Source organism: Mustelus asterias, chromosome 30, assembly GCF_964213995.1.
Source record: "Mustelus asterias chromosome 30, sMusAst1.hap1.1, whole genome shotgun sequence".
Lineage (NCBI taxonomy): Eukaryota > Metazoa > Chordata > Chondrichthyes > Carcharhiniformes > Triakidae > Mustelus > Mustelus asterias.
This window is the reverse complement of record NC_135830.1, coordinates 14,985,814-15,010,370: the sequence shown is the minus strand read 5'-3', so window position 1 is coordinate 15,010,370 and position 24,557 is coordinate 14,985,814. Positions and strand designations below refer to the sequence as shown.

General features: G+C 44.4%; 3 protein-coding genes across 4 annotated transcripts; 2 read left to right on the top strand and 1 right to left on the bottom strand.

The window, feature by feature from the left end:
* Positions 1-547: 547 nt before the first annotated feature.
* Positions 548-21,576, bottom strand: LOC144480830 (uncharacterized). Of its 2 annotated transcripts, XM_078200451.1 has the most exons (4): positions 21,519-21,576; positions 14,721-14,749; positions 2,163-2,290; positions 548-1,855 (listed from the first exon to the last, which is right to left on the bottom strand). In XM_078200451.1, exon 4 carries the CDS (start codon positions 1,654-1,656, stop codon positions 982-984), a length of 675 nt encoding a protein of 224 aa, XP_078056577.1. In that variant the 5' UTR covers positions 1,657-1,855; positions 2,163-2,290; positions 14,721-14,749; positions 21,519-21,576; the 3' UTR covers positions 548-981. The 2 variants fall into 2 exon arrangements, with proteins under 2 accessions (XP_078056577.1, XP_078056578.1); XM_078200452.1 differs by lacking the exons at positions 14,721-14,749; positions 21,519-21,576 and adding an exon at positions 2,965-3,349 and having other exon boundaries at positions 549-1,855.
* On the top strand, positions 3,247-9,326 carry LOC144480836 (uncharacterized). The gene is made up of 2 exons (XM_078200457.1): positions 3,247-3,678; positions 5,644-9,326. Exon 2 carries the CDS (start codon positions 5,995-5,997, stop codon positions 6,586-6,588), a length of 594 nt encoding a protein of 197 aa, XP_078056583.1. The 5' UTR covers positions 3,247-3,678; positions 5,644-5,994; the 3' UTR covers positions 6,589-9,326.
* LOC144480800 (uncharacterized) lies at positions 21,343-24,306 on the top strand. Its single transcript, XM_078200404.1, has 3 exons — positions 21,343-21,434; positions 22,153-22,250; positions 23,172-24,306. Exon 3 carries the CDS (start codon positions 23,279-23,281, stop codon positions 24,146-24,148), a length of 870 nt encoding a protein of 289 aa, XP_078056530.1. The 5' UTR covers positions 21,343-21,434; positions 22,153-22,250; positions 23,172-23,278; the 3' UTR covers positions 24,149-24,306.
* The last annotated feature ends 251 nt before the right edge of the window (positions 24,307-24,557 follow it).

Sequence of the window (24,557 nt, the reverse complement as noted above, 5' to 3'; positions counted from 1 at the left end):
GCACCTGAAGAAAACCCACGCAGACACGGGGAGAATGTACAGACTCCACACAGTTGCTCAAGGCCGGAATTGAACCCGGGTTCCTGGCACTGTGTGGCAGCAGTGCGAACCACTGTGTCACCGTGCTGCCCCGGTCACCTTGCTGACATCACTTCCCATTAACTCCTAACTGAGTTAATCCAGGATCTCAGTCACTTGCAGCAACATCCTTTTCTTCATTGCTTTTCTCTGCTGCTGTAGTAAGTTCAAAGCTTTTCCGCTGAGATAACAAGGCAGCACAAGGTAATTTGTGTGTCTGCTTCCTTGTAATAAAAGGACGTGTGGTGTCACTTCCTGATGATTGATGTTCCTCAGGCTCATCGACCTAACTGATACATCTGAGGTGTGATGTTTCATTTCTTACTGGCTGCTGATGCCTGATGCAAGTTACTTAAAGACAAATAACTAAAAGTACAAGAGCTACACAAACTAATACAGCAATTACTACAGAACATAGAAAATCTACACAGAAAGGTGACAGGTGTGCTAAAGCTCAGGAAGCAACATACACATTACAAAATACCATTTTTATTTTATTTTCATAAGAAATAAAAGTCACAGAAAATGCATCACAACAACACCATGACAGAAACTGATAATCAAACCCACACTAATCTGTGTGTATGTTGAAGGAAAGTGACTATTTCTCTTTAAGTTAAAAAGCGAATACAATTACGACATAGTATTTCTCCAGCATTGACATTCACAATTAAACTACAAGAAGCTTCACATGTATCCTCTAATCCTGCCATCAAATGTGGATCATTTCAGTGCTCTCCCAGGCTCAAAGAGCATCAGCCCACTGGAAGCAAAGTTGTGGGACCGGCCAGTCCACGAGAAAGAAACCCTCCGACCCTCCCACTTCACCTACTGTCAGAATGAACATGGTTCAGTCCTGGATGCGATTAACCACAGCAATAACAGCAGAATCCAACCCTGTCATCATTTGTGAACTCGCTGGTGTCTCTGCAGGTTGCAGAACAATGTGAATCCCTTCCCACACATGGAGCAGGTGAACGGCCTCTCCCTGGTGTGAACTCGCTGGTGTTTCATCACGGTTGCTGAATGTTTGAATCCCCTTCCACACACAGAGCAGTTGAATGGCTTCTTCTCAGTGTGAACTCGCTGGTGTGTCAGCAGGTTTGATGAATCACTGAATCCTCTCCCACACTCAGAGCAGGTGAATGGCTTTTCCCCTCTGTGGACCCGCTGGTGTGTCAGCAAGTGGGATGACTGAATGAATCCCTTTCCACAGTCAGAGCAATTGAACGGTCTGTCTCCAGTGTGAACTCGCTGGTGTGTCAGTAGTGTGGATGAATTGCTGAAAACATTTCCACAAACAGGGCAGGTGAATGGTCTCTCCCCAGTGTGAACTCGCTGGTGTCTCCGCAGTGTGGGTAAATCGCTGAATCCCTTCCCACACTCCGAACAGGTGAACGGCCTCTCCCCGGTGTGAACTCGCTGGTGTGTAAGCAGAAGGGAGAATTGACTAAATCCCTTCCCATACTGAGAGCAGGTGAATGGTCTCTCCCCAGTGTGACTGCGTCGATGAGTTTCCAGCTTTGATGGGTAATTGAATCCCTTCCCACAGTCCCCACATTTCCACCGTTTCTCCATGGTGCAGGTGTCCTTGTGACTCTGCTGGTTTCACTTAATTTCTCTGCTGGTTTCAATTAATTTCTCTCCCTGATGTGAATGATGCAATGTTTTTTCAGACTGTGTTAAAGCTCTTTCCACAGTCCGTGCACTGGAACACGCTCACTCAGGTGTGTGTGTGTTTCAGTGCTTTTCCAGGCACACTGATATTGAAGATCTCCTGAAAAAGACAGAACAGACAAATATTTATCCTTCTAAATTGAAAGACTGATGATATTCAGGTTCCGATAAATAGAGTGAATTTGTGAGATCTTAGTGTGACATTTGGTTTGATATTTCTGCCTGCAAATCATCACCTTCAGATATCCTGTAAAAGGAGTTTACAAAATGCATCAGTGTCAGTACAGGATAGAAATTCAGAACAGACAATTCTAGTTTCTATGGAACATTCTTTCCTCTCTCATTCCTGTGAATCTCCATCCCACACACTCTCCCTCCATTCTCACTCTGCTGTATCTAATACTCACCCTCCCAATTCTCCTGAAGGTGCTGATTGAGGCTGATTGACAGATCCATGTTCACTGCTTCACTTTGACCAAGAGTCAGGATGGACGTGTGTGGCTGAAAGGACCCCTTTGCTGTAATGACTCCATAACTGGAAGTATATAACAGAGGTACAGAACAATATTACAAGAATATAAATAAGAATAAATTACTTCATTGCAGAACCATAAATAATTTATCAAATCTGTGACAAAAAAAATCACAAGATATATCTCTGTCCTATATTAATTTACTGTCCCCTTAAATGTCAGCCATCTCCTGGGGAAAGCAGCCCTTTAATTCTGAACATTAGGAAAGAGAACATCCTCTTAACCAAGCAAATCAATGTGTCAAGCTGAGGGAGCAAAGAACGTCAATGTCTTTAAGAGAGGGAGAGAGACCTGGGCCAACCTTTCCAGAGTCTGCACCCTCTCTGGATTCACTTCATAGAATCATACAATCCTATAGTGTAGAAGGAGGCCATTCGTCCCATCGAGTCTGCACCAACCACAATCCCACTCGGGCCCTATCCCCGTACCTCTGTGCATTTACCCTAACTTGTCCCCCTGGCACTAAGGGGCAATTTAACATGGCCAATCCACCCGACCCGCACATCTTTTGGACCGTGGGAGGAAACCGGAGCACCCGGGAGAAACCCACATGGGGAGAGAACATGCAAAGTCCACACAGACAGTGACTCAAAACAGGAATTGACCCAAGTCCCTGACGCTGTGAGGCAGCAGTGCTAACCACTGTGCCACCATGCCATCCTAAAGTCTACTACACCTAGTATTCCCAGGAGGTCTCCTATTCAAGTACTAAACAGGCCTGAGTCTGCTTAGCTTCCGAGGTCAGGCGTTTTCAGTCTGGTATTGCCGTAGGCATTGGCTGATCCTTTTCACTTCCTTGAGTCTGTCGAAAGCTCAATCTTCATTCAGACAGAGAGCAGCAGCAGTTTTGCTGGGCAGGAATGAGCAGCTGAACCAGAGTCCTTCCGGTCCTCCAGAGTTCCCATTGGTCAATCCCCTGCACAGACAATGAGGGGCGGAGCCCCTCGTGGGGGTGGGCGGGACTTTGCCCTCCAGCCGCGCTGAGCTGTTGTCCATTGGAAAAGGTTGGAAGACCCGGACAGACAATGGTCAGTGCGCCGGCTTTGTCCCGGGCCCCCCCCACACCCGCACATGCGCATTCCTCCTAAAAACCCACACATGCGCACTTTTGATTCACTGCCCCTCACCAGCTCTGGCCAATGGGAAGAGTTGGAGGACCGGAAGGATTCTGGTCCTCCAGCCAAGCAGAGCGCGGGCCTTGTGTGATTGAAGATTGAGCTTCAGGCAGATTCAAACTTCCTCCTGTTTCAATTAAGTGCAAGCAATTAAGAGTGTGAGACTGAAGATCTAAAGGTCCCTGGTTCAATCCCGGGTTTCGGCAGGGCCCCTTTGCTGGCTTTCTGTGCTATCTGCAAATTGGCACTGCATTCCTTTAAAGAGGCCAACATCTGTGAGTAAAACACTTTCTTTTCTCCCCCTTTCCATTTCTTTTCTCATTCTGGGGGAAATTGGGGACTTGCAGCAACTGAAGGGAAAGGAAGTGAATCCAGGGAGGTTGCAGACTCTGGAAAGGTTGGCCCAGGTCTCTCTCTCTCTCTTAAAGACATTGATATAGAAACATAGAAGATAGGAGCAGGAGGAGGCCATTTGGCCCTTCGAGCCTGCTCCGCCATTCATTACAATCATGGCTAATCATCCAACTCAATAGCCTAATCCTGCTTTTTCCCCATAACCTGTGATCCCATTCGCCCCAAGTGCTTTATCCAGCCGCCTCTTGAATACATTCAATGTTTTGGCATCAACCACTTCCTGTGGTAATAAATTCCACAGGGTCACTATTCTTTGGGTGAAGAAATGTCTCCTCAAATCCGTCCTAAATGGTCTGCCCTGAATCCTCAGACTGTGACCCCCGGTTCTGGACTCCATCGGGAACATCCTCCCTGCATCTATCCTGTCTCGACCCTTAGAATTTTATAAGTCTCTTTGAGACTCCCCCCTCATTCATCTGAACTCCAATGAAAACAATTCTAACCCAGTCAGTCTCTCCTCATACATCAGTCCCGCGATTCCCTGAATCAGCCTGGTGAACATCCTTTGCTCCCTCAGCTTGACACATTTATTTGTCTGTCTAAAAGGATGGTCTTTTTCCTAATGTTCACATTAAAGGGCAGCTTTCCCCAGGAGATGGCTGACATTTAAGGGGACAGTAAATTAATATAGGACAGAGATATGTCTAGTGTTATTATAAGGTACCCAGATTAGATATATTATTTATGTTTCTGTAGTAAAATACATTTATTATTATTTCTTGCATTATAATATAATGCTGCAGCGATGTTATACATTTCCAGTCATAAAGTCATTACAGCACAGAAGGAATCCATTCGGTAACTCAAGTCCATGCTGACTCTCTGTATAACATTCCAGTCCCATTCCCACTCTATATCCCCATTCTCCTGAAAGTTTATTTCCTTCAAGTGCCCATCCACTTTCATTTTTAAATAGAATCCATAGATATGGATGGAGAGTTACAACATTTTGGGAATGAAATAGGAAATAACATTCCATAGAAACTAGAATTGTCTGCTCTGAATTTCTATCCTATACTGACTGTGATGACTTTTGCAAACTCATTTCACAGGATTTTGAACGAGGAATCACAGGCAGAAATCTCAACTGTCACATCTAGAAAGAGTCATATTCCTTGGGATCTGAATATCTTGTAATATGGAACTGTAGCTACGTTATATATTTCCAGACATCTCTTCCCTCAGAGGGTTGTTAGTCTTTTGGATTTCTCTTCCACAGGGACCAGTGGAGGCTGAGGATCATTGAATATATTCCAGTTAGACAGATCTTTGACTGACAAGGGTGTCAAGGGTTATGGGGAACAGAGAAGAAGATGGAGCAAAAGCTAAGATGTGGGGGGATTTCTTCACTCAAGGATGTGGTGAAGCTTTGGAATTCTCAACCCCTGAGGACAGTGAAGCCTCAGTCATCAACTATTTTCGAGAGAGAGATTGATTGGTTTCTAGATATTGAGGATATCAAGGGATATGGGTTTAGTGTGGGGAGAATGATGCTGAGGTAGATGAACGAATTATCTCATTGAATAGTTTAAAAGGCTCGATGGACCAAATGGCCGACTGCAGCTCCTATTTGTTATGGTCTCTGTGTCCAGGACAGGAAGCAGTGAGCATGGATCTGTCAATCAGCCTCAATCAGCACCTTCAGGAGAATTGGGAGGGTGAATATTAGATACAGCAGAGTGAGAATGGAGGGAGAGTGTGTGGGATGGAGATTTACAGCTTTTTGGGACTGAAATAGGAAAGAATGTTCCATAGAAACTAGAATTGTCTGTTCTGAATTTCTATCCTGTACTGACACTGATGACTTTTGTAAACTCGTTTTACAGGATATTGAAAGAGGAATCACAGGCTGAAATCTCAAACGTCACATCTAGATCTGACAGAGTCATATTCCTTGGGAGCTGAATATCATCGGACTTTGAATCTAGAAGAAGAAATGATTATCCGGTCTGTTGATTTGAAAAGATTTCAAATGTCAGTGTGACTGGAAAAGCAGCGACACACTGCCACACTCGAGTGAGAGTGTTCCAGTGCACTGACTAAAGAGCTTTAACCAGTTACACAGCCTGAATAAATATCACACCATTCACAGCAGGGAGAGACGGTACCCGTGTTGTGTGTGTGGACAAGGCTTCAACTGATTGGTCACCCAAGGGAGAGGCAAGGACACTTGCACCATGGAGAAACCATGGAAATGTGCGGACTGTGAGAAGAGATACAGATCCCCATCTCTGCTGGAAGCTCATCGGCGCAGCCACACTGGGAAGAGACCATTCACCTGCTCTCAGTGTGGGAAGGGATTCACCTACTCATCCGGCCTGCAGAAACACCAGCGAGTTCACACTGGGCAGAGGCCGTTCATCTGCTCTCAGTGTGGGAAGGGATTCACTCAGTCATCCAGCCTGCAGAGACACCAGCGAGTTCACACTGGGGAGAGGCCATTCACGTGTTCTCAGTGTGGGGAGGGATTCAGTCGATCTTCCGACCTGCCGGTCCATGAGCGCATTCATACTGGGGAGAGGCCGTTCACCTGCTCTCAGTGTGGGAAGAGATTCACTCAGTCTTCCAACCTGCGGAAACACCAGCGAGTTCACACCGGGGAGAGGCCGTTCACCTGCTCTCAGTGTGGGAAGAGATTCACTCAGTCTTCCAACCTGCGGAAACACCAACGAGTTCACACCGGGGAGAGACCATTCAACTGCTCTCAATGTGGGAAGGGATTCTGTGATTCATCCAACCTGCTGACACACCAGCGAATTCACATTGGGTAGAGGCCATTCACCTGCTCTGTGTGTGAGAAGAGATTCAGTCTTTTATCCCACCTGCTGAGACACCAACAAGTTCACGAGTGATTCCAGGGGTTTGATTCTGCTGTTGTTGTTTCTGCTCTCAATTACATCCAGGACTGCATTTTGTTCATTCTCACAGTTGGTCAATGGGGAGGGTCGGAGGGTTTCTTTCTGCTGGACTGGCCGGTCTCACAACTTTACTTCCAGTGGACTGATGCTCTTTGAGTCTTGTTGCGAATACCTGGTTTTAAATTTCACAAGGATCACAGAGTGACAGGGTGTGAGGAAGTTCAGAGATATTTCGTCACTATTTCTGTTTGAAACTCCCCCAGATGCCCATCCAATTTCCTTTGTAATTGTTTATTGTCTCCACTTCCTCCACCCTCGAAGGCAGCGAGTTCCAGGTCATTACCATTCACTGCATCAAAATATTCTTCCTCACATCCCCCCCTGCATCTCTGAACCAAAACCTTAAATCTGCGTCCCCCTCATCCTTGTCCCGTCAGCTAATGGGAACAGCTTTTCTTTGTCCACCTTATCTAAACCTGTCAGAATCTTTTCCACATCTATCAAATCTCCCCTCAACCTCCTTTGCTCCAAGAGGAACAACCCCAGCCTGACATTAACAATAAAGAACAAACTAACAGAATATGTTAGTACCTGAAATCAAATGGGAATGTTTAATTTCTGTTTTAAAGATATTGTGAATATATTGTCCTGGACAATAAAGGGATTTGAATAACTCACCTTGGATGTGGTTAATTGGAATATATCAATCTGGAACCCACCAACAGTTTCTGATATCCACCTACAGTCCAGTGAAAGTCTGGAATATGTAGCTGGAAATCCCTCCCTAACAGCACTGTGGGTGTACTTACACCTCAGGCATTGTAACAGTTCAGGAAGGCAGTGTTGGGGTTGACCATGGCCGAGGCAGCTACATACAGCCACATATTCTGTTATAATTGAAGGACTGCAGATTGAATGTGAGGCATTGTGGGACTGGACAATCTTGACCACATTCCTGTGACTGCTCAGTTTCTGCAATCACGGACCATTAAAGCTGCTTAGCAGGGCTCCAACAGAGGACCTGGTGAGAATATTTACTCAGAATGAGTTAGAATTAAACTGGGGCGGCACGGTAGCACAGTGGTTAGCACTGCTGCCTTACAGCGCCAGGGACCCGGGTTCGATTTCCAGCTTGGATCACTGTCTATGTGGAGTTTGCACATTCTCCCCGTGTCTGTGTAAGTTTCCTCTGGGTGCTCTGGTTTCCTCCCACAGTCCAAAGAAGTGCGGGTTAGGTAGATTGGCCATGCTAAATTGCCCCATCGTGTCAGGGGGACTAGCTAGGGTAAATGCATGAGGTTATGGGGATAGGGTCAGTGGGATTGTGGTTGGTGCAGACTTGATGGGCCGAATGGCCTCCTTCTGCACTGTAGAGATTCTATGAGATTATTGCAGGACCGGCTGGTGTTCAGCAGCTGAGAAACCTGGAATCTGTGAAAAAGGGGTCTGACTAATCAACAAATGGGGTAGGTAGCTGACTAAGAAGTTAAGAAGTGTTCTCAGGCATGTTTAAATTATTTTATCATGAATTTGTGATAAGAACTGTGAGGGACTTGTGACCTGATAGTCGGTGAAGTGACGGTATACTCCAAGTAGCACTGGACTGAAAAGCAGACCTCTGAGAGTAGATTCTAATGGTTATAATCCTACCCAAGCATGGCCAGTGACAAATCAGAGCTCAAGTGGGGACTGGACAGGTCTCTTACCTGCCATTTGGAAACTAAGAATGAGAAACTTATCGATTAAAATGATTCGAGAATAGAGCCAATCTTTCGAGTCTGGATAACACTTCGTAAGAGCTCTTATCAAGGGTCATCCAGACTCAAAACATTGGCTCTATCCTCTCTCCACAGATGCTGTCAGACCTGCTGAGATTTTCCAGCCTTTTCTGTTTTTGTTTCAGATTCCAGTATCCGCAGTATTTTACTTTTATGATAAAATGATTAGTTCTGATTGGAATCCCCAGGACCCTCCCGCAAAACAGAGGGAGTGGTGGCAGAAGGAGAAAAAGGATAAGGATGATAAAGTCTGGGTTCTGATTCTCTGAGCCCATGTAGAATCAACAAAATGAGTGAATCAGTTTATAAAGAACAAACGTTACCCATCCCTAACAAAAACTGATCAAATTAAATAGGTTGAGGAATATAACAAAAAAAATTAATAGATTAAGTTTAAAATCATTTGTTTTGTTTTAAACTTGTGTAAAGTGATGTAATTGTGTGCCAAGTTTTTGCTGCTCACTCCCCACCCCTTTAGGTTCTGTAGAAAAGTTAACCCTTTCAGCAGACAGTTCATTTGTTTTTAAATCGCCCAAAAACTCGTGTCTATTTTAGTTCATAATTGAAGATTTATGGGAATTGGCTAAGATGGACTCTCGACATTTTTAAAGTATAAAAAAGTGGTCTTGAGAAGGCAATTTGGTAGAGAGAGGTGGAGGGAGATATGTTTACAGAGAGGTGTTGAGAGCTGTTGGTTTTACAAGTTATCCATGTTTTTGGAGCGGTCACTTCATGTCCTGGTCTGAGAGGGATGGAGAGAAGTCTGTTCAATTGTTAATGTTAAACTTTCTCTATTAACTGTTAATCGACACTCTGTTTTTTATCTTTCTGACTTGTTATATTTTAATGCTTAATAAACTTTCTGAATTCACGATTTAAAGTGTTCTTTCTTGCCATATGGTCAAGACACTGGAACCTGGTGTGATTTACGATTGGGGAGGTTTTTGTAAACAAGAGAACCCCCATAAATCTTAGTTCAAATAAATCAAAGTTCTGATAAATGGAATGTTATCCTTTATTATTCTGGACAAATGTGAGGTAATGTATTTTGGAAGGTCTAATACAGATAGGAAATATACAGTAAATGGCAGAACCCTTAAGAGTATTGACAGGCAAATGGATCTGGGTGTACAGGTACACAGGTCACTGAAAGTGGCAATGCAGATGGAGAAGGTAGTCAAGAAGGCATACGGCATGCTTGCCTTCATCGGCCGGGGTATTGAGTTTAAAAATTGGCAAGTCATGTTGCAGCTTTGTAGAAGCTTAGTTAGGCCGCACTTGGAATATAGTGTTCAATGTTTGTTGCCACACTACCAGAAGGATGTGGTGGCTTTGGAGAGGGTTCAGAAAAGATTTACCAGGATGTTGCCTGGTATGGAGGGCATTAACTATGAGGAGAGGTTGGAGAAACTTGGTTTGTTCTCACTGGAGCGACGGAGGTTGAGGGGAGACCTGATAGAAGTCTACAAGATTATGAGAGGCATGGACAGAGTGGATCGTCAGAAGCTGTTTCCCAGGGTGGAAGAGTCAATTATCCGGGGGCACAGGTTTAAGGTGCAAGGGGCAAGGTTTCAAGGAGATGTACGAGGCAGATTTTTTACACAGAGAGTAGTGGGTGCCTGGAACTTGTTGGCGGGGGAGGTAATGGAACCGGATACGGGAGTGACTTTTAAGGAGCGCCTTGACAAGTACATGAATAGGATGGGAATAGAGGGATATGGTCCCCGGAAGAGTAGGGGGTTTTAGTTAAGTCGGGCAGCATGGTCGGTGCAGGCTTGGAGGGCCGAAGGGCCTGTTCCTGTGCTGTAATTTTCTTTGTTCTTTGTTCTATTACGAGAGAAATTGAACATAGAAGTAAAGATGTTCTGCTTCAGTTATACAGGGCGTTGCTGAGACTGCATCTTGAACACTGGGTGCAGCTTTATCTCCTATTTAAGAAATGATACAAATGCATTGAAAGTGGTTCAGAGGAGGTTTAATAATTGCTTCCCAATTCTTGACCCTCACAGGATAAATGTTGTCAGATTTTCCTTGTCTTCACCTCTGATAAAGAGTAATCCTGACTCAAAATGTTGTCTCTATTCTCTCTCTGTAGATGCTGTCAGACTTGCTGAGATTGTCCAGCATTTTCTGTTTTTGTTTCAGATTCCAACAACAGCAGAATTTTGCCTTTATACCAATTCTTGTTGGATAAGGGCGTCAAAAGTATCGGGTGTAGAACGGGAATGTGGAACTCAACACAAAAAGATCAGCCATGATGTAAATAAACGGTGGAGCAGACTCAAAGGGCCAAATGACCGACTTCTGCTCCGATGTCGAATGTTGGTCACAGATTTCTGAGGATTGTGAAACAAGGCTGGAAGATTCGCCTTGCTTGTGTTAGTGGGAAAATGTCCAGGAGAACCATCACTGTGAAGGACAGCTCTGGGATTAAAGGTTGCCAGACTGGAAAAGGAAAACAATGGAAATAAACCCTTGGGGAGTAAAGAATCACTTTGGACTGGTTTTTGGAGAAAGTGTGTCAACATTCCAAGGCAGGGTAAAATATATCCATTGAGTGGATATTTAATGGTGTTAAGAGTAAAAGGACAAAGTTTAATTTTACAGTTTAAGGGCTATGTTCCCGATGAAAAAGTGTTTAATCATTGTTGCTTCCAGTTTGTTGGAGTAAACATCAGAAAACTTGAAGTTTTATCATGTGATTCTTTAATTTGTTTACTGGGTTTAGAATTCATTTTTATTAAATTGTTGATCGTTACAGAGATCCTAACATTTCATTTAAAGCCCCACGTTTCAATTTCCCATTTGAGCCTGGGGCACCTTTCTGTCTCTCTATTGCTGGTGTCAATGACAGCCAGGTGACGGAGCTGAGGGCTGAATTTAGCTGAGAATAATGGGGCCTGCGCTCCAGTTGGGAAACTGCCATGAGCGTCGCACTAATAGAGAGACAGGAAGGTGCTGGAGGACTGAGTGGGAAATGGGCCTCCAAACAATTGTTATATCAGTCACTCAGCGCTAAAGAGAAACCTGTCTCTTTAAATACAGATACAGGGAAAAGGCTGCACTGAAATCTGTCCCTTTTAAACTGCACAGAAGCAGGAGGCTGAGATTGACAGGCTGCAGGAGGAGCCCCTGCTATCTCTTTGAAAGGACTGTCTGATTCATCCTACCACACTGATCTGTCCCCACAGTCCTGCAAATTCTTCCCTTTCAAGTCTTTGCCCTTTGGAAAGATTCTATTGAATCTGCTTTCAGGCAGATCAGAACAACTCGCTTTGTCAAAAGAATAAAATCTCATCTCCCCCTCTGGCTCCTTTGCCAATTACCTTAGAGGGACTCACTTTCTGTTAAAGAGCCTGCCAACCCCTCTCACCCACTTTCCCTAAAGTGCATCAATCTCACCAGGAAAAGTCCAGAACAATCAAATATTTTTACTGATAAAAGTTTATCAATGAAACAGAACATGGTTAAAACAAACAGAAAATGACTTGAGGATCAAAGACAACCAGAGTAAAAGGATGTTCACAATGTTCTGGACACAAATGGTTTCTCTTTAATTCATCTGCAGCCTGTTCCCTGCCCTCTTTGTGGAACACCTCCGCTCAGTCCACAAGCATGACCCTGACCTTCCGCTTGTCATTAGAATTCACCACCTTGTTCTCACACTCACATTTCTGTCCTCGACCTGCTGCAATGTTCCGGAGAGGCCCAACACAAGCTGGACAAACAGCCCCTCATCTTCCGATGAGGCACTTTACAGCCTTCTGGACTCAACATTGAGTTCAACAACTTCACCCCCTGAACTTGTTTTCATGGTTTTTTGTTTCAGACAGAGATGTTCATTATTCTGTCCTGAACACTCACTTCTTTGCAACAACCATTACCTCGCCTTTTGCTTCTGTTCTACAAAATTCTTCTCCACAGATGCTGCCAGACCGGCTGCATTTTTCCAGTTCTTTCTGCGTTTATTGTAGAACTGCATGTAGTCGGGGGAAAACACTATTTACTCTCCTGGAGTAAATAAATGTCCTTCATCAGTTTTTGTGGATCATTCAGTGGAAATGTGCTCTCCCAGGCTCAAAGAAACCCTCCGACCCTCCCACGTCACCAACTGTCAGAATGAACATGGTTCAGTCCTGGATGTGATTAACAGAAGAATCCACCTCATGTAAGCAATTGTGAACTCGCTGGTGTGTCTGCAGGGTGGATAACTGAGTGAATCCCTTCCCACAGTCAGAGCAGGTGAGCGGCCTCTCCCCGTATAAAATTGATGGTGTCTCACCTGGGTGGAGGAATCTTGGAATTGCTTCCCATAATCAAAGCAAGTGAATGGTCTTTCCCCAGTGTGAACTCTCTGGTGTTTCTGCAGAGTGGATGAATCTCTGAATCCCTTTTCACACTCAGTGCAGGTGAATGGCCTCTCTCCAGTGTGAACTCGCTGGTGTCCGAGCAGGTTAGATGACTGAGTGAATCCCTTCCCACATTCAGTGCAGATAAAAGGCCTCTCCCCAGTGTGAATTCACTGGTGTGTCCACAGGTGGGATAACTGAGTGACTCCCTTCCCACAATCAGGGCAAGTAAATGGCCTTTCCCCAGTGTGAACGCGTCGGTGACTTTCCAGTCTTGATGGGGTAACGAATCCCTTCCCACATTCCCAAGGTTTCTCCATGGGGCAGGTGTCCTTGTGACTCTCCACGTTCAAGAACCAACTGAGGTGTCCACAAACACAGACCACGGAGAGTGTCTTTCCCGACTCCAAAGGGTAATGTTTTGAAAAACTGTGTAACTAGTTAAAGCTGAAACATTCTCACTCGGATCTCTGTGCGTCCAGGTGCTTTTCCAGTTTAAAATTTTCTGTTGCAGACAAAAAGACAAACATTTCTCCTACATTCAAAGGCTGATGATATTCAGGTCCCGGTGAATTGAGTGACTCTGTCAGATGTTGATGTGATGTGTGGAGTCTGCACATTCTCCCCGTGACTGCATGGGTTTCCTTCAGGTGCTCCAGTTTCCTCCCACAATCCACAGGTTAGGTGGATTGGCCATGCTAAATTCTCCCTTGGTGTACCCAACCAGTGTGGCGACTTGGGGATTTTCGCAGTAACTTCATTGCAGTGTTAATGTTAGCCTACTTGTGACACTAATACATTTTTTAAATCCCAAAAGCTGTAAATCTCCGTCCCACACACTGTCCCTCCATTCTCACTCTGATGTGTCTAACATTCACCCTCCCAATTCTCCTGAATCAGTGAGTCATGTTGATCTATCGATACAAGGTCCTGGAGTCAGACACCCAAACATTTTAATTCAGTAAATGTACATATATCTCGCCAGATGCACAATTAGCTGTCCAGAAAATGTTTGATCGAGAGTGCTGTATCTTTTAATTTGAGGTAGAGTAGGGGATGTGTGAGGAAGAACATTATTTAGACAGCGAGTGGGTATAATCAGAAAATCACACCAGTGTGGAAGTGGAGAAGAATAATTTAAAATAAATTGGGTTGGGCATCTGAAGGAAATAAACTTGCAGGGGAACAGGGCTATAGAGGGGTAGTGGGACTGACTGTATTGTCCGACAGAAAGTCGGCATGGACTCGAGTTACTGAATGGACACCTGTGCTGTGAATGTATAATGGAAATATATAATGTCGCTGAAGTACTATATTACAAAACTAGAAATAATAAATGTATTTTGTTACAGAACCAATTATGCACCATGTAACAACATTAGACAGATGTCTGTCCTATATTTACTGTCCCCTTAAATGTCAGCCATCTCTCGATGTTCCTGACGGTGGGGGAGTTGAGGATAAGGGGTCAACCTTTCAGGACTGAAGTGAGAAATTTCTTCACCCAGAGAATGGTGAATGTGTGGAATTCACTCCCACAGAAAGTAGCTGAAGCCAAGACATTGTGTGATTTCAAGAAGAAATTAGATAGAGTTCTCGGCGCTGAAGGGATATTGGGAGGGATGATCGGCCATGATCATAATGGAAGGTCGAGCAGGTTTCTATCTCCTGGGGAAACCAGCCCGTGAACATTAGAAAAGAGACCATCCTTTTAGCCTGACAAATACATGTGTCAAGCTGAGAGAGGAAATTATGTCAATGTCTTTAAGAGAGAGAGAGAGAGACCTGGGCCAACCTTTCCAGAGTCTGCAGCCTCCCTGGATTCACTTCCTTTCCCTTCAGTTGCTGCAAGTCCCCAATTTCCTCCAGAATGAGAAAAGAAATGGAAAGGGGGAGAAAAATAAGGTGTTTTACTCACAGGTGTTGGAGACAGGAGGAGGTTTTGGCCTGTGTGAAGATAAAAACAAAACCTGTGATGTTAAAAATTAAAATGTATTGACTTGTAAGAAAATAAACAGAATACATTTTGCAAAGTTCCATCCACCACTCCCTCATCTGGCAGCCCTGCATTCAGGTGTAGGACGAGTAGTATACTGCAAGATTAGAAATATAATAAACCTACTGTACCAGAAAATCATAAATATAGAGTATGTAAATGTAACACGAGTCATAACAGAGACATCACCTACCTGACTACATTGTCCCCTGAAATGTCAGCCATTTCCTGGGGAAACAACCCTTTAATTGTTAACATTCGGAAAGAGACCATCCTTTTAGCCAGACAAATAAATGTGTCAAGCTGAGGGAGCAAAGGATGTCAATATCTTTAAGAGAGAGAGACCTGGGCCAACCTTTCCAGAGTCTGCAGCCTCCCTGGATTCACTTCCTTTCCCTTCAGTTGCTGCAAGTCCCCAATTCCCCCCAGAATGAGAAAAGAAATGGAAAGGGGGAAACATTGATTTCTTCCAGATGTTGCCCAGAGGAGGGAGTTTTAGTCTGAAGCTCATTGGGGGGGTCGGTGGGAATGTGAAGTTGAGGTTACAATCAGATCAGCTGTGTATGTATTGAATGGTGGAGCAGGCTCGAGGGACGTACCCCTATTCTGAATGTGCATATTCATCTGTTATCACATCCTGTACAATAGATTGTAGCATTTTCCCTCCGGCTGATGTCAGGCTGATGGGTCTGTGGTTCCCCGTTTTCTCTCTCCCTCCTTAAACAGTGGGGTTACATTTACCACCTTCCAATCTGCAGCAACCATTCCACAATCTATAGAATTTGGAAAGATGACCACCAATGTATCCACTATCTCCACAGCCACCTCTTCCAACACTCTGGGATGTAGATCATCAGTTTTTTGGGGATTTATTCACTTCCAACCCCATTAATTTCTCCAGTGCTACTTTTTCACGAATACTAATCTCTTTCAGTTCCTCATGCTCACTACTCCCTCTGCGTGCTTTGCGAGCCTTCCAAACATAATTGTGAACAAAATATCTTTTAACTTCCTAACGCTCTTTCACTCTGTGATCCTTGAGAAATCCAAAGCCAGATATTCGCAACAAGGTTAAAAGATTATCAGCCCACTGGAGGCAAAGTGGTGAGACCGGCCAGTCCAGCAGAAAGAAACCCTCCGACCCTCCCCATTGACCAACTGTGAGAATGAACAAAATGCAGTCCTGGATGTAATTGAGAGCAGAAACAATAACAGCAGAATCCAACCCCTGGAATCACATGTGAACTCGCTGGTGTCTCCGCAGATTGGATAACTGAGTGAATCCTTTCCCACACTGAGAGCAGGTGAACGGTCTCTCCTTGGTGTGAACTCGCTGGTGTGTTTGCAGAGTGGATAACTGAGCAAATCCCTTCTCGCACTGAGGGCAGGTGAACGGCCTCTCCCCAGTGTGAAACCGTTGGTGTGTCTTCATATGGGATAACTGAGTGAACCCATTCCCACACTGAGAGCAGATAAACGGCCTCTCCTGAGTGTGAACTCGCTGGTGTGTCTGCAGGGTGGATAACTGAGTGAACCCATTCCCACACTGAGAGCAGGTAAACGGCCTCTCCCTAGTGTGAACTCGCTGGTGTCTCTGCAGGCTGGATGACTGACTGAATCCCTTCCCACACTGAGAGCAGATGAATGGTCTCTCCTCATTGTGAACTCGCTGGTGTGTCTGCAGGGCGGATGACTGAGTGAATCTCTTCCCACAATGAAAGCAGATGAATGGCCTTTCCTCATTGTGAACTCTCTGGTGTGTCTGCAGGACGGATAATCGACTGAATCCATTCCCACACTGAGAACAGGTGAACGGTCTCTCCCCAGTGTGGCTGCGTCGATGAGTTTCCAGGTGAGAAGGGTATCTAAATCCCTTCCCACAGTCCCCACATTTCCACCGTTTCTCCATGGTGCAGGTGTCCTTGTGACTCTCCAGGTCGGACAATCAGTTGAAGCCTCATCCATACACAGAACACGGGTACAGTCTCTCCCCGCTGTGAATGCTGCGATGTTTTTTCAGGCTGTGCAACTGAAGCATTTTCCACACAGTGCACTGGAACACTCTCACTCTGGTGTGTGAGATTCGGTGCTTTCCAGTCTCACTGATGTTTAAAATCTCCTGAAGCAGACAGAACAGAGAAACATTTCCATTCTAGATTCAAAGGCCGATGATATTCAGGTCCCATTGAATTGAGTGACTCTGTCAGATGTTGACGTGATGTTTGGTTCGAGATTTCTGTCTGTAAATCCTCACCTTCTGATAGCCTGTAAAAGGAGTTTACAAAAGTCATCACAGTCAATACAGGATAGAAATTCAGAACAGACAATTCTAGTTTCAATGGAACATTCTTTCCTCTTCCATTCCCCAAAAGCTGTAAATCTCCATCCCACACACTCTCCCTCCATTCTCACTCTGCTGTATCTAATATTCACCCTCCATATTCTCTTGAAAGTGCTGATTGACAGATCCATGCTCACTGGACACAGAGAGCTGAAAATCTCCATGCAGACTGCCAGTCTATTGAAAGTCATAGAGGTTTACAGCATGGAAACAGGCCCTTCGGCCCAATTTGTCCATGCCGCCTTTTTTCTTTAAACCCTTAAGCCAGTCCCAATTGCCCGCATTTGGCCCATATCCCTCTAAACCCATCTTACCCATATAACTGTCTAAATGCTTTTTAAAAGTCAAAATTGTACCTTCCTCTACTACTACCTCTGGCAGCTTGTTCCAGTAACTCACCACCCTCTGTGTGAAAAAATTGCCCATCTCACCTTAAACCTATGGACTCTAGTTTTAGACTCCCCTACTTTGGGAAAAGATATTGACTATCTCGCTGATCTGTGCCCCTCATTATTTTATAGACCTCTATAAAATCACCCCTCAGCCTCCTACGCTCCAGAAAAAAAAGTCCCAGTCTATCCAGCCTCTCCTTATAACTCAATCCATCAAGTCCCGGTAGCATCCTAATAAGTCTTTTCTGCACTCTTTCTAGTTTAATAATATCCTTTCTATAATAGGGTGACCAGAACTGTACACAGTATTCCAAGTGTTGCTTTACCAATGTCTTGTACAACTTCAACAAGTCGTCCCAACTCCTGTATTCAATGTTCTGACCAATGAAACCAAGCATGCCGAATGCCTTCTTCACCACTCACAAAGCCATGCTGACTATCCCTAATCAGTCCTTGCATCCCTAAATGCCTGTAGATCCTGTCTCTCAAAATACCTTCCAACAACTTGCCCACCACAGCTGTGAGGCTCACTGGCCTGCAGTTCCCAGGCTTTTCCCTGCAGCCCTTTTTAAACAAAGGCACAACATTTGCCACCCTCCAATCTTCAGGCACCTCACCTGTGACTATCGATGATACAAATATCTCTGCGATGACTGAACTAAAAATATATTTAATGGATCGGATGGCTCCAGTTGGTGAAGATACAGGGGGTTGCGATTGATGATGATCTTGAACTTGCTGCCTGTGGGGGTAGTCAAGCAGAGATGATCAATAATTTCTAAATGTGATTGGATGTGTGCTGCAGGGTTACAGAATGGGACCCACTCCAGACGGACAGAATTGCTCGACAGACAGTTTATAGTTTATTTTTGATAATTTATTAATTAGTGTCACAAGGATGCTGACATTAACACTGCAATGAATTCACTGTGAAAATCATGAAAAACTATGAAATTACTGTGAGAGTCGGTATGGACTCGAGTTGTCCAATGGACTCCTTCTGTGCTGGAATGACTCTATGACTGGAAATATATAACGTAGCTACAGGACTATATTACAAGACTGGAAATAATAAATGCATTTATTACAGGACCAGAAGTAAATCTGTCCCATATAACAACACCAGAGACTGTCTCTGCTCAAGTTTAGCTTCTGCTCGACTTTAAAAGAGTAAGAGGCAACTTAATTTAAACCTTCAAGGTTCTGAAAGAACTTGGATGTGGAGAGGATGTTTACTCTTATGGGAGAATCTGGGGGTCACTGTTTAAAAAACAGTGCTGCCCATTGAAGACAGAGATGAGAAGATTTTTTTCACTCAGAGAGTCTTGAATCTTTGGAAGTCCCTTCCTCAAAAGTAGAAGTAGAGTCTGATTTCAATAAGGAATTAGATACATTTCTTGGGGATCAAGGGATACGGGGGGTGGGGGTGGGGGGGAGGCAGGATTACGATATTGAATTTGATGATCAGCCGTGACCATAATGAACGGCGGAGCAGGCTCGAAGGGCCGAGTGGCCTCCTCCCCACTTGTATTTTCTAGTATGTTTCTATGTAAACATGAGGAGCTGAAGTGTAACCAAATATTTTGCCACCGCTTCAGGCAACTTCTCTCACTGAAACATAGAATCTAGAAGTGGGGGTAGGTCATTCAGCCCTTCGAGCTTGCTCCGCCATTCATTATGGTCATGGTTGATCATCAAATTCAATATCCTAATCACACACCTCCACTCCCGTTCCCCCATATCCCTTGATCTATATTCTGTGGCAGTGAATTCCACACATTCATCACCCTCTGGGTGAAGAAATTTCTCCTCACCTCAGTTCTAAAAGGTTTACCCCTTATCCTCCAGCTGTGCCCCGGGTTCTGGACTCCCCCCACCATTGGGAACATTCTTTCTGAATCTACCCTGTCTAACCCTGTTCCAATTTTATAAGTTTCTATGAGATCCCACTCTTCCAAACTCTAGTGAATATAATCTTAACCAATTTAGTTTCTCCCCATATGACAGACTTGCCACCCCAGGAATCAGCCTGGTAAACCTTCGCTGTACTCCCTCTTTAACAAGGACATCCTTCCTCAGATAAGGACACCAAAATTGTACACAATACTCCAGGTGTGGCCTCACCAACGCCCTATAGAACTGCAGCAAAACATCCCTATCCCTATACTCAAATCCTCTTGCTATGAAGGCCTACATATCATTTGCGTTCTTTACTGCCTACTGTACCTGCACGCTTACTTTCAGTGACTGATGCACGAGGAATCCAACATCTTGTTGAGTATACACCTCCCTCAATTTACACCTATTCAAGTAATAATCTGTCTTCCTATTATTGCTACCAAAGTGGATAATCTCACATTTATCCACATTATACTGCATCTGCAATGCTGATGCCCACACACTCAGCCAGTCCCAATCACGCTAAAGCATCTCTGCAGCCTCCTCACAGCTCACCCAACTTTGTATTATCTGCAAACTTGGAGATAATACATTCCGTTCCCTCTTCCAAATCATTAATATATAATGTGAAGAGTTGGGGTCCAAGCACAGATCCCTGACAAACCCCACGAGTCACTGACTGCCATTCAGAAAAATACTCATTTATGCCAACTCTTCGCTTCTTATCTGCGAACCAGCTTTCTATCCATCTCAAGACATTACCTGCAATCCCATGTCCTTTAACTTTACATAGCAGTCTGTTATGTGAGACCTTGTCGAAAGCCTTCTGAAAGTCTAAATAAACCACATCCACTGGTTTTCCTCGGTCAACTCTACTACTTACATCCTTACAAAATTCCAATAGATTCGTCAAACATGATTTCCCTTTTATAAATCCACGCTGTCTTTGTCTGATTATACCACTGCCTTCCAAATGCCGAGTTGTGAAATCCTTGATAATAGACACCAGCAACTTCCCCAGTACCAATGTTAGGCTCACTGGTCTATAGTTCTGTGTTTTCTCTCTCCCTCCCTTTTTGAATAGTGGGTTTACATTAGCTACCCTCCAATCTGTCGGAACTATTACCGATTCCAAAGAATTTGGGAAAATAACCACCAATGTATCTACTATTTCCAGGACCACTTCCTTAAGTACTCTGGGATGAAGCTTATCTGGACCTGGAGATTTATCCACCTTCAATCCCATCAATTTCCCCAAAAACTTCTCAACTGATGCTGATTTCCTTCAGCCCCTGACTAACACATGTTTCTTTCAGCACTTCTGGTACATTATTCACGTCTTCCTTTGTGAAGACTGAAGCAAAGTACCAATTTAATCCCTCAGCCATTTCTTTATTCCCCATTATGAATTCTCCCATTTCTAACATTTGTCTTTGTCAATCTTCTTCGCTTTACATATCTATAGAAACTTTTACAGTCAGTTTTTATGTTCCCTGCTTGCTTCCTTTCATACTCCATTTTTCCCTTCTTAATCAATCCCTTGGTCCTCCTTTGCTGAATTTTAAACTGCTCCCAATCCTCGGGCCTATTGCTTTTTCTTGCCGATTTGAATGCTTCTTCCTTGAATCTGATACTATCTCTAATTTCCCTTGTAAGCCATGGCTTGGCCACAATTCCCTTACCACTCTTGCGCCAAACAGGAATAAACAACTTCTGGAGTATGTACATGGTCCATGGATTCCTCGAGGCTGCAAACATTAGCTGCAGCCTGCGAGTGGGTGAAGCTGTTTAAAACCTGTTGCTCAGATTGCTGTGCTTTCCGGTCACTAGGACCCGGTTTGGAGCAGAAAATGCCTAAGCCCCACCCACTCTCTGTTGCGTCACCAAGACACCAGCGCATGCGCTCCGCTCCCTGCTGAATCAAGATGGCGGCTGTTAACCTCGCCTCGTCTCGGGAAAAAGACCTGAAGCTGCAAACACGGGACCTGCGGATTACTATTAGAGGTTTGAGACCTTCACCAGATATTTCGAAACCCTCTCCGTCCATCTGCCGGTTCCAATCCTCCCTCCATGTATCCGCATCCTTACCGGTTGTTGATGAGACAGAGGAACGTCCCTCTCCATTGCCATCGTCCACGCTACGCATGCGTCAAACACTGCTTCACTGCGCATGCACAACTCTCCCGTGCTGTGGATAGGGGACATTCCCCACCGCGAGGAATGGTGGGTAAAACGCACGCCATCGAAACTCCTCATTTGTGAACAGTAGCTTTTTCTGCTGCGATGTGAAAATTAGGGATAGGGGTGCAGTTAATAAAATTAGGAATCAAATTGTACTGTAATCGAAGTGCTCAAGGCATCCATTATCCACCAGGAAGTAGGGGAATGGAAATTCTCGACCAAAGTATCTGAAATTGATACATAATGAGGGGGAAGTCGATCCGTAGCTTTAATGAACATCAACACGCAAAAATGGAACTTGACGACTTTTAAACAGCTCGCCCTCTTGACATAGAAGTGTCATAATGGGAAATGTGTGTGGTGGATAGAGCTGTTTCTGGGGCACAGGGGATTGTGGGATCCACGGCCCCATTAAACAGCAGCTATTGGTATGTGTTTCATTAGAAGAGCATCAGTGACTGCAAACATTAACTCTATTTCTGTCTCTATAGGTGCTGTCTAACCTGATGAGTATTTCCAACGTTTTCTCTTTTCATTTCAGATTTCCAGCAGCTGCAGTGTTTTGATTTTGTTTAGTTGAAGGCGTTGCTCATGGAACTGAATCTAGAAACAAACGGACCATTTAAAGCTGTGTTTCAAGTAAGGAAAAAGTAGTTCTGTCGGGGATTTTCATTAAATTTTCATTTAGAAAATTTTCAAATTAATAACTGGAACATGGACATTACTGGAATTACCAGCAATTGGCTAAACCTCCTTTGACAGCAGCTTCCAAAACTACAAACCTCTTCTCCAATATGGATTAGGGCAGTTTGTGCACAGTAACCCCACTACCTGCATTTACTCTTCAGAATCACACACTATTCTGACTTGGTAGTATACTGCTCTGCTTTCACAATCACTCGGCCAAAATTCTAAAACTTATTTCTGAGCAACATAGTACAGTGGCACAGGATGGCACAGTGGTCAACACTGCTGTTTCACAGCACCAGGGACCCGGGTTCGATTCCAGCTTTGGGTGACTGTGTGGAGTTTGCATGTTCTCCTTGTGACTGCATGAGTTTCCTTTAGGTGCTCCGGTTTCCTCCCACACCCCAAAGGTGTGCAGGTTAAGTGGATTGGCCAGGCTAAATTGCCCCTTAAATGCAGGAGGTTACAGGTTACCTCAGGATTACAAGTTGTTTTGAGATTGAAAGCGACATTTGGAGGTGATAGTTTTCCTGCATCCTTTGAGTTGGTGAAGGTTGTGGTTTGGCAGGTTCTGTCAGTTCTTGTCTAGTTGTAGATGTATAAAGTCCTTACCATTCATTCCCTCCCTGTTTCATCTCTATCTTTCTCCTCCCATTAAGGTTGAATTCTTGTGTAGATCTGGACTGGGTGGCAGGTTTCCTGAATTGAAGGACATTAGCAAACCATTTGAGTTTTTAATCACAATCCAGCAGCTTTCGTGGTCACTTTTTCCTTGTGCCGGCTCCACAAATTACCGGATTCATTCAGCTCAATTTCACAACCTACCTTTGTGTTTATCACTGTTTTTTTCTCCTTTTTGAATTAATTTTACAGCATATTGGAAGAGGATGATGTGTAGGTGGGAAACTCAGATCAAACATCACATCAGGATCTGACAGACACCCAATTCATCAGGGCCTGAACATCATCAACTTTTGAACATGGAATCAAAAAGCACCGTTCACAATGGGGAGAAGGTGTTTACATGTTCTGTGTGTGGACGAGGTTTCAGTCGCTCATCAAACCTGTCAAAACACAAGTGTTGTCCCACTGGGGAGAAACCGTGGAAATGTGGAGACTGTGGGAAGGGATTTGATTACCCATCTGAGTTACATATTCATCTTCGCAGTCACACTGGGGAGAGGCCATTCACTTGCTCTGTGTGTCAGAAAGGATTCACTAAATCATCCCACCTTCTAAGACACCAGCGTGTTCACACTGGGGAGAGACCATTCACCTGCTCCGTCTGTGGGAAAGACTTCACAAACTCATCCCACCTCCTGTCACACCTTCGAATCCACAGTGAGGAGAGACCTTTCCAATGTTCTGACTGTGAGAAAAACTATCAAAGGAAAAATGATCTGTTGAACCATAAACGCACTCACACTGGGGAGAGACTGTTCCCCTGCTCCGTGTGTGGGAAGGGATTTACCTGTTCATTCGACCTACTGACACACCAACTTGTTCATACTGATAAGAGACTGTTTAAATGTCCTGACTGTGAGAAGTACTTTAAAAGCCAGACAGATCTGCTGATGCACCAACTCACTCACACCAGGGAGAGACCCTTCACCTGCTTTTTCTGTGGGAAAGGCTTCACTTGGATGTCCAACCTACTTAATCACCAGCGGAGTCACACTGGGGAGAGGCCGTTCATCTGCTCAGTGTGTGGGAAGGGATTCACTCAGTCGTCCACCCTGCTGACACACCAGCAAGTTCACACCGGGGAGAGGCCATTTCCTTGCTCAGTGTGTGGAAAGAGATTCAGTCGTTCATCCACACAGCTGAGGCACCAGCGAGTTCACAAGTAACTGAAGGGATTGGATTTAGAATCTGCTGTTAATCACATCCAGGACTGAACCATGTTCATTCTGACAGTTGGAGTTTGTTGCTGCTGATATTAATAAGCATGAAAGCTGGTGTGTGCAGTGATGTTGTTTGTAAATGTTGATTAAATCAGCTTTGATTCAAACACAGTGTTTTGGATTTCTCCAAGAATAAGAGGAGAATGATTGATCTCCTGTTTTTGACAGTGCCATTATTTGGGCCTTTTCTTGCTCAAGATTATTTCTGTTCTCTGATTGATCTTCTCCCAGATTAAACTCTGAACTTTCATCAATCCTATTAATCTATTGAAGACATTGGGTGCTTGGTTAAACCCACCTGATGTTGGTATCAGTTGCCTTTTGGAAGATTTCCCAGTTTTCTGAAATTCCATCG